Source organism: Cetorhinus maximus, chromosome 15 (assembly GCF_964194155.1).
Source record: "Cetorhinus maximus chromosome 15, sCetMax3.hap1.1, whole genome shotgun sequence".
NCBI lineage: Eukaryota > Metazoa > Chordata > Chondrichthyes > Lamniformes > Cetorhinidae > Cetorhinus > Cetorhinus maximus.
Genome location: NC_135893.1, coordinates 72922107 through 72939216, shown reverse-complemented (window position 1 = coordinate 72939216; position 17110 = coordinate 72922107). Strand labels below are relative to the sequence as shown.

General features: G+C 44.6%; 1 protein-coding gene across 4 annotated transcripts in view; it reads right to left on the bottom strand.

Annotated features, from left to right (window-relative positions):
* Positions 1–9076: 9076 nt before the first annotated feature.
* The window catches only part of atp5mf (ATP synthase membrane subunit f), a 29425-nt gene continuing 21391 nt past the window's right edge, over positions 9077–17110 (bottom strand). For all 4 annotated transcript variants that reach the window (XM_078559283.1, XM_078559284.1, XM_078559281.1 and 1 more), the window contains exon 4: positions 9077–9387. In XM_078559283.1, the coding sequence (XP_078415409.1) occupies positions 9359–9387 (29 nt within the window). In that variant the 3' untranslated portion in view covers positions 9077–9358. The remainder of the gene's footprint in view (positions 9388–17110) is intronic.

Sequence of the window (17110 nt, the reverse complement as noted above, 5' to 3'; positions counted from 1 at the left end):
TGTGTGGGGGGGGGGAAAGGGGCTGATTACTGTGTGTGAGGGGGCAGAGGGGCTGATTACTGTATTGGGGGGGGGAAAGGGGCTGATTACTGTGTGTGGGGGGCAGAGGGGCTGATTACTGTGTGTGGGGGGGCAGAGGGGCTGATTACTGTGTGTGTGGGGGGGCAGAGGGGCTGATTACTGTGTGTGGGGGGGCAGAGGGGCTGATTACTGTGTGGGGGGGGGCAGAGGGGCTGATTACTGTGTGGGGGGGGGCAGAGGGGCTGATTACTGTGTGTGGGGGGGGGGCAGAGGGGCTGATTACTGTATTGGGGGGGGGAAAGGGGCTGATTACTGTGTGTGGGGGGGCAGAGGGGCTGATTACTGTGTGTGTGGGGGGGCAGAGGGGCTGATTACTGTGTGTGGGGGGGGGGCAGAGGGGCTGATTACTGTGTGTGAGGGGGCAGAGGGGCTGATTACTGTGTGTGGGGGGGCAGAGGGGCTGATTACTGTATTGCGGGGGGGGAAAGGGGCTGATTACTGTATTGCGGGGGGGGAGAGGGGCTGATTACTGTGTGTGGGGGGGGGCAGAGGGGCTGATTACTGTGTGTGGGGGGGGGCAGAGGGGCTGATTACTGTGTGTGGGGGGCAGAGGGGCTGATTACTGTGTGTGGGGGGGGGGCAGAGGGGCTGATTACTGTGTGTGGGGGGGGGCAGAGGGGCTGATTACTGTGTGTGGGGGGGGGCAGAGGAGCTGATTACTGTGTGTGTGGGGGTGGGGGGGCAGAAGGGCTGATTACTGTGTGGGGGCGGCGTAGAGGAGCTGATTACTGTGTACGGCGGGTGGCAGAGGGGCTGGTTACTGTGTGTGTGTGATGGGGGCAGAGGGGCTGATTACTGTGTATGTGATGTCTCGATGGGGCAGACAGATTTCGTAAAGAAACAGTAAAACTTTATTATGGGACATCTCGGAGTGCTTGCACCATACCTGATCCCTCATCCGAAAGACTCCACCTCCTGGATTGCCTGCGCTAAGAGCTCACTGGTCAAAGCCCCTGCAGTATATCACGTGACCCGTGATTGACAGGAGGGAGGGACAATACATGCAGTTACCACATTTCCTCCTCATTTAATTTTTTACAATTACTCTTTACAAAACACATTTGAACAGCCAACGAACATATATACAATTTCAGGTGATTAAAAATCAAGTCTTTGAGGTGCTGTCCATATACGGCCAGAGAGGCTGAGCTCTACCACTGGAGGTTCCTGATCAGGATCGACAGGATCTGGAGCTGCATTATGCGACACGTCATCACAACTAGGCAGTTCAGGATTTAGCAACTCCTCTGAAACATCTGGAATATCTGTTGTAGGTCAAGCACACACCTCAGAAGTTGACGGTTCAACGTTAACCACAGGTTGATCAGTTAATTGTTGGAATGTCTCTCTGGCATGGATGTGATCTACGTGCTTATGGACAATGCCAAGGGGCTGTCTTTATATGGTGGATTCCATTCAGATCCATCAATTTCTGAAACTCGGTGCTGGTAAAGGCTGTACCAATTTCGGAAACGACAACTTCAGGTAGGCCATGTATGCTGAAACAGTGACGTAACTTCTCAATAGTTGCGTACAATGTTGGCAATTTGACTTTGTATACATCCATTTATTTTGAATGTGCATCTACAATCAACAAGAACATGGTACCTAAGAATGGACCTACATAATCGATATGTAGTCAAACCCAGGGTCGACCAGACCACGCCCACGGATGTAGGGCAGCTGAAACAGGCAATTTCTGTTGTTGCTGACAGTGGAGACAGTGCTTGACCATACTTTCAATGCCTGGCCACCAGACATAACTTTGTGCAAACATTTTCATCTTTGATATGCCTGGATGCACTCTGTGGATCTCTGTCAAGAGTGACTCCCTACCTTGTGATGGTATGACAACTCTTGATCCCCATAACAAAATTCCATCTTGACAGCTTAATTCCATGTTTCTGACGTGGAATGGTCTCAATTCTTCAGATACAGGTGAGTTTGGTCATTCTTGCAAAACAAAGTCTCTGACTTTAGACAATATTGGATCCCTGTTCATCCAATTCCTAATTTGTTTCACACACACAGGGGAAGAATCTAAGAAATTCAATAATAGCACTAATTCTTGTGAAATGGGAGTATTTACAATTCTATCTGGTAATGGGAGATGACTGGGTGCATCACATTTGCAATGTGTAGACCAGGGCAGTACATAAAAGAGCCCAGTGTTGTATTCTTGCTGATGCTATTGGTGGAATGGCCTTGTCCTCACTGAATTTCTTTGCTTTCACAAAGGCTTCTTCCTGTTGTGAACCCCATGACCAATGGTGGTTCTTTTTTAGCAGCGAGTGTAATGGTGCCAAAACACTTGACAGGTTGGATAAGGAGCGGCTTGATCATATCCAGGAAGGACTTGAGTTCTGTTACGATGGATGGTGATGGTGCATCTTTTGTTGCCTGAACCATTGGATGCAAACTCCTGGCGTCCACTCTGTGACCTAGATAAGTTATTTCTGATGCTTGAAATGTGCATTTTTCCTTCTTTAACCATACACTGGCTTCCATGAACCTTCTCAACACATCCTCCAGGTTGACCAAATGTTCAGTCTCGGTTAGCCCAGTGATGAGAACATCATCAAAATATTCAACCACTCATGGAAGTCCTTGCAAAAGACTCTCCATTGTTCACTGAAAAATAGCACATGCTGACGAGACTCCAAAAGATAGACAAGTGTACTGATAGAGACCCTTGTGTGTGTTAATAGTCACGTATTCTCTCAACATGCTTTCCAATTCTAATTGTTGATAGATGTTGGCTCATATCTAATTTGCATATGACTTGCCTCCTGCCAGCTTGGCATATAAGTCATCTATCATTAGAATGGGGTGCTTGTCTAGTTTTGTTACTTTATTTACTGTCAGTTTGTAGTTTCCACATATACGTATGGTCTAGTTCGGCTTGACAACTGGGGCTATGGGTGTGGCCCACTCAGAGAACTGGATGGGCCATATTATTCCCAGGTTTTCTAACCTGCACAGCTCTGCATTCATCTTTTCTTTCAGTATATAAGGCACAGGTCTGGCCTTGGAGAAACATGGTGGTGCATCTTGGCGTGCATGCCTTTCAACTTTCCTAATTCATCCCAAAAAACCATGTTGTATTTCTTCAGAAGTTCTGACCATCTGACTCTTGGTGAATTTTCTCAGACCAGTCGAGTTTTATCTTCTGTACCCAATCTCAACCTAAAAGACTGGGTCCCTCTCCTTTTACGATTATCACAGGCAGTTGGGCTGCCTGTTGCTTGTAACAGACTGGGACAGTGGCAATGCCCTTGACTTAAACAGATTCTCCTGTGTAAGTTCTTAATTTAGCGAATGTCCACTCCAAGTTTATTGGCTGTTTTCCTTTATTAAGGTGCCTGAAAGTGTGCTCTCCAACCACAATAGTTGAGACACCAGTATCCACTTCCATATGCAGTGGCTTGTCACCGTAATAGGCTCAGTTTTCACAGCAGTTACATCATACAGGGAGTACACATCAGTATCAGCAACTTCAGCCTTTGCTGTACCCATTAACCCTATCATGTTTGTTTGCTGTCTGGCAGGCTGCCTCATCTTTGTTTGGCATTGCCTAACCACGTGTCCCTTCTTATGACAATAAAGACATTCTGCCTCTCTAAATTTACAAGTATCTGCTCCGTGGTCACCTCCACATCTATAGCAATTTTATCTTGAAGTTGTTGAAGTGTTTCTGTTGGGCTTCTTAATGTTTCTCACAGTGGCCATTGAATCGCACTTTAATCCTGCAGGTCTGGTTTTTGTGCCACGCTCGGCGGCAGGTTCCCACCCAACATGAAGTATGGCGCCATTATCCATGTGTTGCAAAGCATGTGAGTCTTTCTCAGCGTTTTCCATGGCAAGGGAGATTTCTAGGGCGCACTCAAAGTCAATGTTGATTTCGGCAAGCAAGTGGCGCTGTATGGCGTCGTCCTTGACTCTGCATACCAGTCAGTCCTGCAGCATATCGTTTAATGTGTCAAAGTTGCAGTATTCTGTTAACTGTTTGAGGTTTGCCACATAAGTTGTGATGGACTCTCCTGGGGCACGAACTCTTGAATTAAATTTAAAGCATTGCATTAGTACGGGCTGCTTTGGCTGGAAATGTGCTTTCACTAGGTCCACTAATTCATTAAAACTTGGAATTGGGCACGCTCGGGGCAGTCAGGTTATGAATCAGGTTGTGTATTTTACTGCTGCATACACTTAAGCTTTCCGCTTTTCTTCAGCAGTTATTTCATTTGCTACAAAGTAAAATCTGAGGCGCTCAACATACTGGCTCCAATCTTCAATATTAGCATCATATGGGTCGATTCTTCCAAAAAGCGGCATGACTGGTGAGTAGTTTTTAAAATTCGATTTATTCACAGTAACAGGGTGAGGTACACAGTCGAAGTCGATTCTACCCTCATCACCAAATGTGATGACTTGATGGAACAGGTTTAGTAAAGAAACAGTAAAACTTTATTATGGAGACATCTAGGAGTGCTTGCACCTAGACCCGATCTCTTATTCCAAAGACTCCACGCACCCCCCCACCCTGGATTGCCCACGCTAGGAGCTCACTGGTGGAAGTACATCACATGACCTGTGATTGATAGGAGGGAGGGACAATACATGCAGTTACCACAGTGTTTGAAACATATCTCATCTTCAAAAACCTCCTTGAAACATATCTCCTCGACTGCATCCTCTTTTATCTCCACTCCTGTGCATTAGAGTCATTGAACTTGACAAAGGCCATATATGGCTGGGAAAGCTCTGGAGGTTTTTAATAAGTTATCACAGATTTAATACCATTAACAATCATTAGGGCCATAATGTTAACTCTGTTGTAGTGCCACAAATGGTCACGCCTGCAGTTGCATGTGCACTCAAACCAATTCCAGACAACTGGGGCTGAATATTCCCCCCAGTTGGGGGTGTTGTGTTGGGGTGGGCAGGAGCGAGCGCGAACCTGATCAGCGCCCCCGATTGGGTACGCACTGCCATTTTACGTGGGTGGGACAATTAAGGTCCGCCCAGCGTGACACTCGCCCGGAAGCGCTGAGCGCATCCTGTGTGGGCTGGGGGGACGGGGAGTTCTCTGAGTCCGGTCATGCGCGCGAAAGAGCGCAGAAATCTCCCTGAGGCATGGAGGTGCCTCAAGGAAATTTGTTTAAGGTTCAAATATTTAAATAAAGAATTGAAAATATTTTAAGACAGGTCCCCTCATGTGACGGTGTCTCATGAGCTGGGACATGTCAAGGAACATTAATTAAAAATTTAATTTAATTTATAAACGCTTCATGAAACCTCATCCCACCCATGGATGAGGTTCCACAAAAAATGCGAAGTCCGCCTGGTTGGACGGGCAGCTCGTTTAATTGATTTAATTAGTTTTAAGCAGGCCTTAATAGTTCACAGTTGCGCGCCTGCCAAACTGAAAATCTAAATGACGTGTGGTGACTTTGGGACGCCTGCCTGACGTCACTGCGCGTCATTTTACGCATCGGCAAGCAGGCCCCATCCTTGCTCGCCAACCAGAAAATTCTCCCCATGGTGTTTCCAGATTTTGGAGTTCCAGAGTTGAGAGGTTACAGTTTATGATTGAGGGATAAATGCTCTCTTTCAAATAATTGCATGGGATCTTTTACATCCATAATGAAAGAAACAGCTGAATATTGGAAGAACTGTTAGAATGCCTGTTGGCATTCTTCAGCAATCCAAATTTAAAGTGAATTTAAAAATGAAGTGCTGGAAATGCTGTACCCAGCAGGTCAGGCAGCATTTGTGGAGGGAGGAACAAAGTTAACATTTCAGGTTGTTGTCCTTTTTAAAAAAGTGTTAGACATGTGATAGATTTTAAACAAGTGCAAAGGCAGGGATACGGGGAGGAAAGAATGAAAGGGAAGGTCAGTGTTTAGTTGCCTAGACTCCAAGCTCTGGAACACCCTCCCCACATTGTTTTCCTCCTTTAAGTTGTTCCTTAAGAGCTACCTCTCTAACAAAGCTTTTGTGGTTGGAGAGCACACTTTCAGGCACCTTAATGAAGGAAGACAGCCAATAAACTTGGAGTGGACATCCGCTAAGTTAAGAACTTACACAGGAGAATCTGTTTAAGTCAAGGGCATTGTCACTGTCCCAGTCTGTTACAAGCAACAGGCAGCCCAACTGCCAGTGATAATCGTAAAAGGAGAGTGATCCAGTCTTTTAGGTCGAGACTGGGTACAGAAGATAAAACTCGACTGGTCTGAGAAAATTCACCAAGAGTCAGATGGAATTCCAGAACTTCTGAAGAAATACAACATGGTTGTTCGGGATGAATTAGGAAAGTTGAAAGGCCAAGATCTATATCGATCCCCAGGCACCACCATGTTTTTCCAAGGCCAGACCTGTGCCTTATACAGCAGCATTATAACCCACTGCTCCCATATCAGTCTTTGAGCCATGGATTCATATCTCTAATCTTATTTTCCCTATGCCAATTTGCATGTGGCTGCTCAGATAGTAATCCAGAGGTTATTACCTTTGAGATTCTACTTCTTAATTTGGTACCAGCTTCTCATATTGACTATGATCCGTGGATCATCTTTCCCGGTCCTGACTATTGGTACCAACATGGACCCCAACAACTGGATCCTCCCCCTTCCACCTCAAGTTCCTCTCCAGCCCTGAGCAGATATCCCAAACTCTGGCACCAGGCAGTCAATACAGCCTTCTGGAATCTTACTCTTTACTGCAGAGAACAGTGTCAATCCCCCCCTCACTATAATGTCCCCTACTACCACTACATTCCTGTTTACTCCCCCAGCTTGAGCAGTCTCCTGTACCATGGCCAACCTGCTTAAATTCCACAAGCTGCCGTGGTGGGATTTGAACCCATGTCTCCAGAGCATTAGCCTGGGTCTCTAGATTATTAGTCCAGTAACATTACCTCTACACCACCATCTCTCCCTCTAGCTTCTGGAGGGCTGTGGCATACTTGTGAGTGGTCCCAAGATATCATAAAGCATAAGTGAATTCTTGGAAGTATGAAGTAAAACTGAGTGTATAACATACATAGTTATAAACCATATTGTTAATAGTGCTTATTAAGTCTTTTATATGCAATAAAGTTTTTTTTTCTTTAAAAACATGAAATCTTGCGGTGTAGTTCTTTTAAAACGAGCCTACAAGATCTCTACTAATTCTTATGCTGAGAAATTCTTTATGTTTGAAGAATGCATTCTTTGCCGTTGCTATTCGAGGTCTGTTTTCTTTATGGCAATAATTATCTTCCAGCAAGATGTTTTGCAGGTACTTAAATCATGATACCTGTTCCAGCTGTTGACCACTTACCTTGACCTCTACTTTCCCACTGTTATTTATTCCAACTTTCCATAGCCCTTTAATAGGAATGAAATCTTCCATCCTTATCCAGTCTGGCTTGCATGTGACCCCAGACCCATGGCATTCAGGTTGACTCTTAATTGCCGTAGCAAGCTACTCAGTTGTATAGGTAGAGGTAATAAATCTGACCTTGCCAACGGCACCCATATGTTGTGCATAACAAAGGTGTAAGAGGAAAGAACATTGAGGTCAGAGTGACAGTGAAGAATTAAAATTACAGGCATCCAGAGGCTTAGGGTCACGCTTGTGAACTGACGGAGGTGTTCCACAAAGCAATCAACCAATCTGCACTTGGCTTCCCCAGTCTAGAGCTGATGCATTGTTAGCAGAAAATACAGTCGAATTGAAAGAAGTACATTGCTGTTTCACCTGGGAGTGTATAAAGTGAATTTGTTTGATAGTTGTACTATGGCCAATAAACTCATTTGTTCTTGCCAGAATTAAACATTTAAAATGTCTATTAAGTAGATTGCAGTGACCTGTGCGGCTAGAAAGCATACACTAAATCCCAGGACAGTATGACTTTAGTAATAGCAATTGTTCCTTTTATTATTTAAAATCCCTGCATTGTCTGCAATTATTTGCTAATTCTTATCTTCATGGTATCCAGAAATGCCTGAATAATAGCTGATTCTATAAGTTGCCTGGATAGGCAAGTCACGTGTTGCAATATTGTAAACAGCTCATTGTTCTAAGGTGATTGAAGCTTTGTGGTTTGATCAGCTGTTTTGCTCTCTTTCAGTACAGGCACCTGAAGAAGTTGCTATTGGAAATTCCCAAGTAATTTTTCTTTCTGTGGAGCTGAAATACGTAACACTCTGATCCTAGACTGTTTAATTTATCTTAGCACAGTTAGCTGTGTTCTGAATTAAAGAATGCACCATAGCATTCAACTTGGTTCTTAAAACAGTATCTTTTTCGCTGTTCAGTGAGTGAACACTTAATTGCCCGAGCAAGCTACTCGGTTGTATAGGCAGAGGTAATAAATCTGACCTTGCCAACGGCACCCACATGTTGTGAATAACAAAGGTGTAAGAGGATAAGAACAGTGAGATCAGAGTGACATCGGAGTGAAGAATTAAAACGACAGGCATCCAGAGGCTTAGGGTCCAGAGGCTTAAGATGGAAGAATCTGCATTCTAACACTATGGCTATCTCAAAGATCTAGTGATCCAGAGTGGGCAATTCAACAAGCTGTTAAAACTAGAGACTAGGTGTTGCAATTATCTGAATATGAAATTGGGCAGGAGACATGTACTCCTAAACAATTGAACATATTTTCTTGACATGGAAAATGCAAGGGTCAAATAAAGCAAGGGTTGCTAAAGATAGTGATGCTGGTATAGTAGAATTCAACACAGAGGAAGGGATAGTAGGACTACTGGCTATGATCCTATTTTCATGGTTGCTTTTTAATGGCTAGCTTTGGGGCAGCAGGAACTTGGTGTTTGATCATTTCACATTATCTGAAGCACTACTTTGAAATTCAGTATATAACAGATTGGGATAGACAAGATAACTAACAGAAAAAAAACACAGAAAAGGGAAAGTACAAATTAAGACTTGCATAAGAACATAGTGATATGATTTTTGTTCAGAAATGTGATGAGAGTCCCCACTGGAGTGTTTTATATCCCTTTAATAATTATACCTCTAAAGAAGCCAAATTCAGCAACACATTTAATTCTTAAAACAATTAACTGGGGTTTTGACGATTCATATTTCATTACACGACAACAGGGCATAAGGAAAAGGCAATTAGCAATGAGTTTTACTTGTCACCAACTGGTGTAAAAAACACAAAAACAATATAAACATTCAACAAACAGTTGCAATTCACTGGTCCAGTTGAGAGATTTTGTCACCTTCTATCGTGACTTTGAGCTGTGATGTATTAGCAGACCATTTAGTGGTACTTCCTCCAGCGATCATGCTCTACAATACAATGGAAAAGAATCTACCGTTATACATCTGACCTCAATTTTCTGTTGCAATAGTAGGTCAAAATGTTTTTCACTTTGTCTCTCTGGCACACCAAAAGGAGCAAAACCATCAATTTGTTGGAGCTGTGCTACATCGTGGTGTGATTATATTGCATTTCGGGGGGTTGGAACTAGTCTGCTGTAGTAATTGTAAGTTAAACCTTTCATACTGTTACGGGGATCATGTGTCTGTACAGATGAATCAGCCCTAAGTGCGGGTAATCTTAGGCGCGGAGCTTTTCTAGCCTTGGTCTTGGTACCAGCATGTAGCTTCATCAGGAGCTCTGTAAATAAAGCTTACTGTTTCTAACAAGAAACCTGTCCGGTACCCCAAGTTTATTACAATTAATGATGAGGATAAATAGTTCTGACGCTGCACCTCGCCTCACGAATGTGAGTATTTAAATTTTTAAAGGGAAGAAAGAAAAGTATACTCACCAGTCACGCCACTCTTCGGCAGAATCGAACTGTATGACTCGTCCATGGAAGACTGGAGTTAGTACACAGAGTGCCTAGGTTTCTACTTTTGTGGCAAACGAAATAACAGCAGAGGAGAAACAGAAGACTATTCTTCCAAGTGTCTGCGGTAACAAGACATATAACCTAATCCGTGGTCTGACGGCCTCGAACGCACCAAATTCCAGATCCTTCAATGAGCTTGCAGACCTCGTGAAGGCACACCTTCAGCCTAAACCATCAGTGATCATACAAAGATTCAAGTTCAGCTCGAGAGTAAGAGCCCTTGGTGAGTTGATCACAACGTACATCGCAAAGTTAAAACAGTTAACGGAGCACTGTGACTTTGGAGATACTATAAATGACGCTGTGAACTCATTTGGTTTGTTGCGTACACGACAATGTCATGTAGCCCTGTTTACTTGCAGAAGTTAATATAGGCCTGAAGGGTGTCATAGAGATAGCGCTAGCAACGGAGAGTGCTGATAGGGACTTGCAGGCTTTGCAGAATGTGCAACATGGCACCATTCTTCAGTTAATGTGGGAACCTGCCACCAGGCGTGGCGCAAAAACCAGGAAGACTACCGCGAAGCAGGATACGGTCCCCACCACTCGAAAAACAACAAGAAATACTGGAAGCAGCTCACCAGTAATTCAGGAATTGAAGTGTTACCGATGTGGGGGTAACCATGTAACAAATTTAAAGAAGCAGAATGCCACTACTGTCACAAAAAAGGGCATGTTATAAAACAATGCAGGGCAAGATCAAGACAGCCATTCAGACAGGAGGCCAGGTTGAATGAAGTGCACAATGTAGATGAACCAGAATCTGATGATACTGATATCTATTCCCTATACAATCTTAAGGCCAGGAAAACTGAACCAATCACTGTTACCCTTCAAGTAAACGGGAAGCCTCTGATGATGGAGGTTGACATAGGATCATCGACCACAGTGGTGGGAGAATACATCTTTAAGTGCCTCAGAGAAGGTACCCAACCTTTGAGCTTGGAGAAAACCATAGCTCAACTGAAAATGTATACTGGAGAAGCAATACAGGTGAAAGGCATCACCTCTGTACCTGTATCCTAGAGGCAACAGACAGCCCAGCTGCCAATAACTGTTGTAACAGATGAAGGACCTCGCCTTCTGGGCTGTGATTGGTTGGAAGAAATTAAACTGAACTAGTCAGAAATTTTTCAAGTCAGAACAGGAGGAATTCCTGAGTTATTAAAAAAGTATGACAGAGAATTCCGAGATGAGTTGGGAAAAATAAAAGGTCTACAAGCTAAAAAAAAATATGGATTGTGAAGCAACACCCCGGTTCTTTAAGGCCAGGCCTGTGCCTTAAGCTCTAAAGGAGGTGGATGCAGTATTGTGCTGCTCAGAGAAGTGAGGAATAATCCAGCCAGTCCAATTTCAGAATGGGCAGCATCCATAGTCCCTGTGATGAAACCAGATCAAACCATTCGCATCTGTGGCGATTACAAATTAACTGTGAATAAGGCTGCTAAATTAGACAAATATCCAATCCCAAGAATTTAAGATCTGTACAATAAACTTGGAGAAAGATCTTACACTAAACTGGTCATGAGCCATGCATACCAATAGCTAGAGTTGGACAACACATCGAGAGGGTATGTCACCATAAACATGCACAAGGGCCTGTATCAATATACACGTCTACCCTTTGGTGTGTCATCTACCTGTGCGATTTTCCAAAGAACCATGGAAAGTCTACTACAAGGACTTTCCCGAGTTATAGTATAGCTGGATGACGTCGTGATCACAGGATCAATGGAAACAGAACATTTGGCCAACTTAGAAGAGGATCTGAAGGGATTTTTGGAGGCTAGTGTACAGTTGAAAAAAGAGAAGTGTACTTTCCAAGCAACTGAAGTCACGTGTTTGGGTCAATGAGCGGATGTTGTTATGACCCCCAGCTGAGGCTACCACTGAGCAAACCTGATCCCAGGGTGGCTCCCAGCTTGATAGATCCTAACTTTTATTTTTGATTGTTTAGTTACGTGGAGAGGGGCTACTGAACAGAGTCAGCAGAGTCAGCTAATGAACTTTTAACAAAAGCGTAAAACATTTATTAAACAAGAAAAGATGAACTATTTTACAATACTCCTTTACCCACAACTATATATTTTACAGATGTATACAGATTTGTAAGGATAACACAAGTTACAAAGCTATCTTATACTCTAATGTTCACAGTAAGTACACAGTCCATGTAAACCAATAAGCATCCTGTAGTCAGACACACCACACTCTAAAACCAAATGACAGATGCCACCACAACCAGGTGCTATGCATCTCTCCTCAACTCCCTGCAGATGCTTGTCACACCGTGAGCCAACCAGTCTCACTGCACTATCTTTCACAAGAGGATTTCCAGTTTCCACTTTCCAAGAACTCGCCTTGGAATCTTCTCCCAAACCGAAGCTTTGATTTTGACACCTTCTGAAAGGGTGCACCTCCAGGGTTTTGAACTCTCCTTCCGATGTTCCACTTCCTTGGGTCACCACATGCATTCAAGGTGTCTTCCACACACTCTCTCTCAACGACTCAGCTGTCAACAGTACACCACTGCTTCACATGCCCACAGCAAAGAGTTATAGACCTCCAACTGTTTCTTTGGACCTTCCTGCCTCTTGTAAGCTGTTCTCGCTTTAAATCTGCTTTTTGCAGCTTTTGTATCTTTAAATCTAAAGCTTGGGGCCCTTCCTTACTTTCACTTCCACAGAACAGGACGTTTTCCAGGTTTCTGTCCTTCCTTTGACTAGAAGGTCTGCTTGGGACTTTCTACTGTTCCACTCCCCTGGATTCTGAGTTCTTTTTCTTTAGCTTGGGACTGGCTATCTGTCCCCTTTTCCAGTCTCTCCTGGCAGCTGTCCTCATAACAAGTGAACAGCTTCCAAATTCAAACTGCTATTTTTTCATTTTTTTCGGTGTCTCTGTGGGGGGACCTGCCTCTCTGGACACCTGTTGTTAGGCAACAACACTGTTTTTTTCTACTCTTGTGTTTGCTTAACTTATTAAGTCCAACAACTCTCATTAGAAATGCAAGCACCTTTTATAGTGAAACTAAAGCTCAATTTGACTTTTCTCAACACGCAGATACAGAACTTAAACATTAAAGCTAAAACTCATTCCTAACACCCACAAATACATATATAACAAACTTAAACTGTCTCTATTTCCTAACAATGCCTAAGGGTTGCATCCAGTAGAGGAGAAAGTCAGGGCAATCAAGGAAGTGCCCTCTCCTACCAGTGTGACCAAACTCAAGTCTTTTTTGCACATGACAAATTATTACGGTCACTTCTTGCCAAATTTATCTACAGTATTGGCCCTTTACATTTATTATTGAAGACCCACAGATGGTCCTGGAAGGCACAGCAAGAGGAAACTTTCATAAAAGTCAAGAAGCTTTTACACTCGTCATGTCTGCTAGTACACTATGACCTGTCAAAGGAATTAATACTAACTTGTGATGCATCTCCCTACGGAGTGGGGGTGGTATTGTCACTTAAGATGGAGGATGGATCTGAAAGGCCAATAGGATGTGTATCTAGAACGCTCTCCACAGCTGAGAAAGGTTACTCACAAATTGAAAAAGAAGTCAAGTTTGGAGTAAAGAAGTTCTATTGATATTTCCATGGTTGACACTTCACCATAGTGTCAGATCACAAGACACTGTTGGGATTTGTTTAATGCAGGTAAAGCAATCCCACAAATAGCCTCTGCTAGAATTCAAAGATGGGCTTTAATTTTGTCGGCGTATGAGTACACTTTTATGTACCATCCAGGTGTGCATATAGCAAATGCAGGCACCCTCAGTCGTCTTCCTTTGCCAGATAGCATTACACATGCTCCAGCACTTCAAGAAGTTGTACTTGTGTTGAATTTCCTGGACTCCTCACCGGTCTGTGTGAAGCAGATAAAAAAATTGGACAAATCAGCATCCAATTTTAGCAAGAGTCCGAGAACAGGTATTGCAAGGATGGTCAAATGCACAATTCTCTGAAGAATTAAAACCATTCTATGCTCGCAAGTCTGAATTAAGTTGTCAAAATGGTATCTTGTGCAGAGCAAGAGTCGTCATCCCTCGCAAGGAAGAGAACCACTATTGACAGTTTCATAGTGTATATCCTAGTATTTCAAAAATTAAGATGCTCGCACAAAGTTATATTTGGTGTCCAGGTATAGACTTTGATTTGGAAAAATGGTTAAACACTGTCTCCAGTGTCAGCAACAGCACAGGTTGCCCGTTTCACCTCCACTACATCCATGAGAGTGGCCTGTTAAGTCCATTTTTAGGTACCATGTTTTTAGTGATCATTAACATGCATTCAAAGTGGATGGATGTGTATGAAGTGTGATCACCTACATGGTGTGCAACTATTGAAAAGCTGCGCCAATGTTTTTGTGTACATGGCCAACCAGAAGTCATTGTTTTGAATAATGGTACTGCTTTCACTAGTACAGAATTCCAGAGATTTATGAACCTAAATGAGATTAAACATGTCAGAACAGCACCGTATCATCCCTCATCCAATGGGTTAGCAGAAAGAACGGTACAAACCTTTAAAACAGGCACGGAGAAATTATCCGAAGGAACGTTAGAAACACGAATTTCAAGATTTTTTCTCAACTATTGCACAACTCCTCATACAACCACAGGTTCAACACCGTCTGAATTGCTAATGAAGCACTGTCTTCATACAAGATTGAGTCTAGTATTCCTTAACTTAGAGGGGAAGGTAGAGAAAAACTTGAGTAGTCAGAAAGTGAATCATGATGTTCACAGTAAAGGTCGAGAATTTGTTATGGGAGAGACAAGTTTTTGTGCGAAATTTTGCAACTAGACCGAGATGGGTTCCTGGGGTACTCGTCCCTGAAACAGGACCTTTATCATATCAAGTGGAAGTGGAAAACAGGATTGTTAGGAATCATGTGGATCATCTCAGAAATAGAGACACACTCCAAAAACCAGTTACTCCGCCTGAAATTTAAGTCAAACCTTTGATGCCTGAGATGCTAGATCGTCAAAGAAGGACATACCTGATGTCTCTGTTGAAGTAAATAATTCTGAACTGCCATTGTCTCAGGATGTCCCTGATGCTGCAGTTCCTGGTCAAATCAATTGAATAGAAGAACCTCCAGTTGCAGAGTTGCGTTGCCTTACCTGAATCAGAAAACCACGTCAAAGACTAAGGGCGGAATAGTCCCAAATTTGCACTAAGTGTGATAGTGGGTGGTTAAAATGATGTTTTACCCACCGGCTGCAATGGCAGGTTTTCACGCCGTATCGTCCCAAACCGTCCACATTACTTATGCATTCCTGGGAAGCACGCCGTTTCCATGGCGGGCGGGCTCTCATTCACCCACCCGCCATCACTTTGCTGCTTCATCACACCAGCTGGCAGCCCACGAATGCTGCAGGGAAAGTGTCCATGAAAGGCAAAAAGACTGCAGCCCCCAGGTTCAGCGACGTGTCACTAGAATGCCTTTTGGATGCCGTGGAGGCCCGTCGGGATGTCTTCAACCCCGACTCTGGCCGCAGGGTGGACAGCTGCGTGACCAACAGGCTTGGGAGGCTATAGCAGCAGTGATCAGCGCCAATGTCCTTCAAAAGAGGACAGCCACCTAGTGCCGCAAGAGGAGGAATGATCTTCTCCATTTCACCAGGGGTAAGTCACTCTTCTCATCACGCTCATCTCTCACATTCACAAACCCATCACACATCCACAGGCTCTCACTCACTGCCACTTCAAGAGACATCACCATTCACTCTCTCACACATTGTCATTGTCCTCACCACCCACACATGCCAGGCATACTTATCAACTGGCCTGACAGGCATCCTGCTTACACTCTCTCCATCTCTATTCATGCAGGCCAAGCTGGCACATAACAACAGGGAGAGGTCGCAGACCAGGGGAGGAATGCCTAAAATCAAGGTCTTCACAGGCTTTGAAAACAGAGCCATCCAGCTGGCCTGCGATGACCTGGACCGGTTCTGTGCTGACGGTGAGGTCGGCACTGCTCTACCAAGTGAGGGTCCAGCAGTGCAACATCCATCAGACAGCCATGCTGTGACTGTTGTGTCCTGTTTCACAGGCCACTGCCAAGAACTAATTATCTCCCCTTGCTTCCGCAGGCACATTAGGGAAACAGCTGACAGGGTCCATGACCCCGGGCCTCCAATCAAGTCCCGAAGAAACCTCTGAAGAGGAATCGGGAGGCACCCCCTTTGAAGTCCCGTGACAGCTCTATCCACACGCTCCACCAGTGCAGAGACACATACCTCAGTGGGACCTAGCTTTAGAATAGCCTCGGGATCACAACCTAGTGAGCACATCGCACTGTCTGATCCACAGCAGGTGGCGGCAGGGACTTCCCTGGTGTACGGCACTCGAAGGACTGCTGGAGGCCAGAAATTTGCAGATGACTAACCTCTAGAATCAGTCATGTCACAGTTGCTGGAGCTGCAAAGGCAAGCTCTGGAACATCAGGAAGGGATGTCCGCTGCACTCCACAAGGCACAATGGAGCAGTCTGTCTGCCTTCATTCTGAGATGAGAGCACCAGCATGCCAATGCACCAAGGTCAATACTAGTAGGATGGCGGCTGCCATGGAGACCTTGGTCCAGGACATTGGTCCTGCACTGCTGTGCGGGCTCAACTTCATAGCTGATGCCATAGTTGGCCTCCAACAGTGTGTATGCAAGAGGGGTGCGGGGCAGCTCGATCCCACTCCAGCTACTCCTTCTCCTCAAGGAGTCAGCCTGGGGCTCTTGGGCACCCGTAGAGAGGAGGATCAACAGGCGCATGCCTGGGGCCATCCATCCAGGTGACTCCGGGAGTGTCCAGCCCATCCGAATCCCCTCTTCCTGTGATCTCAGCAGCTCCAGCTCTGCTGGAGGAGGGTGCCACTGCCACACAGCAGGACCCCAAAAGCAGGCCGGGGCCTTCCAAGTTTCAGCCCTCCAGAGGATGCTCGCCAAGGTCAGCACAGACAGGGCATTGCAGTCAGCAGGCTGCCTCCACCTCCACTGTGGATGTCCAGAGAGCACCAAGACATAGTGGCAGGGTTAGGAAAATTAAGAAGAGTTAGTTGCACAGCCTGGGCACGGGTATTAATCACTTGTACATATTATTCACTATTGTCAATAAACTCCCAAGAATGTCTCCCTGCCTATGGCTCCT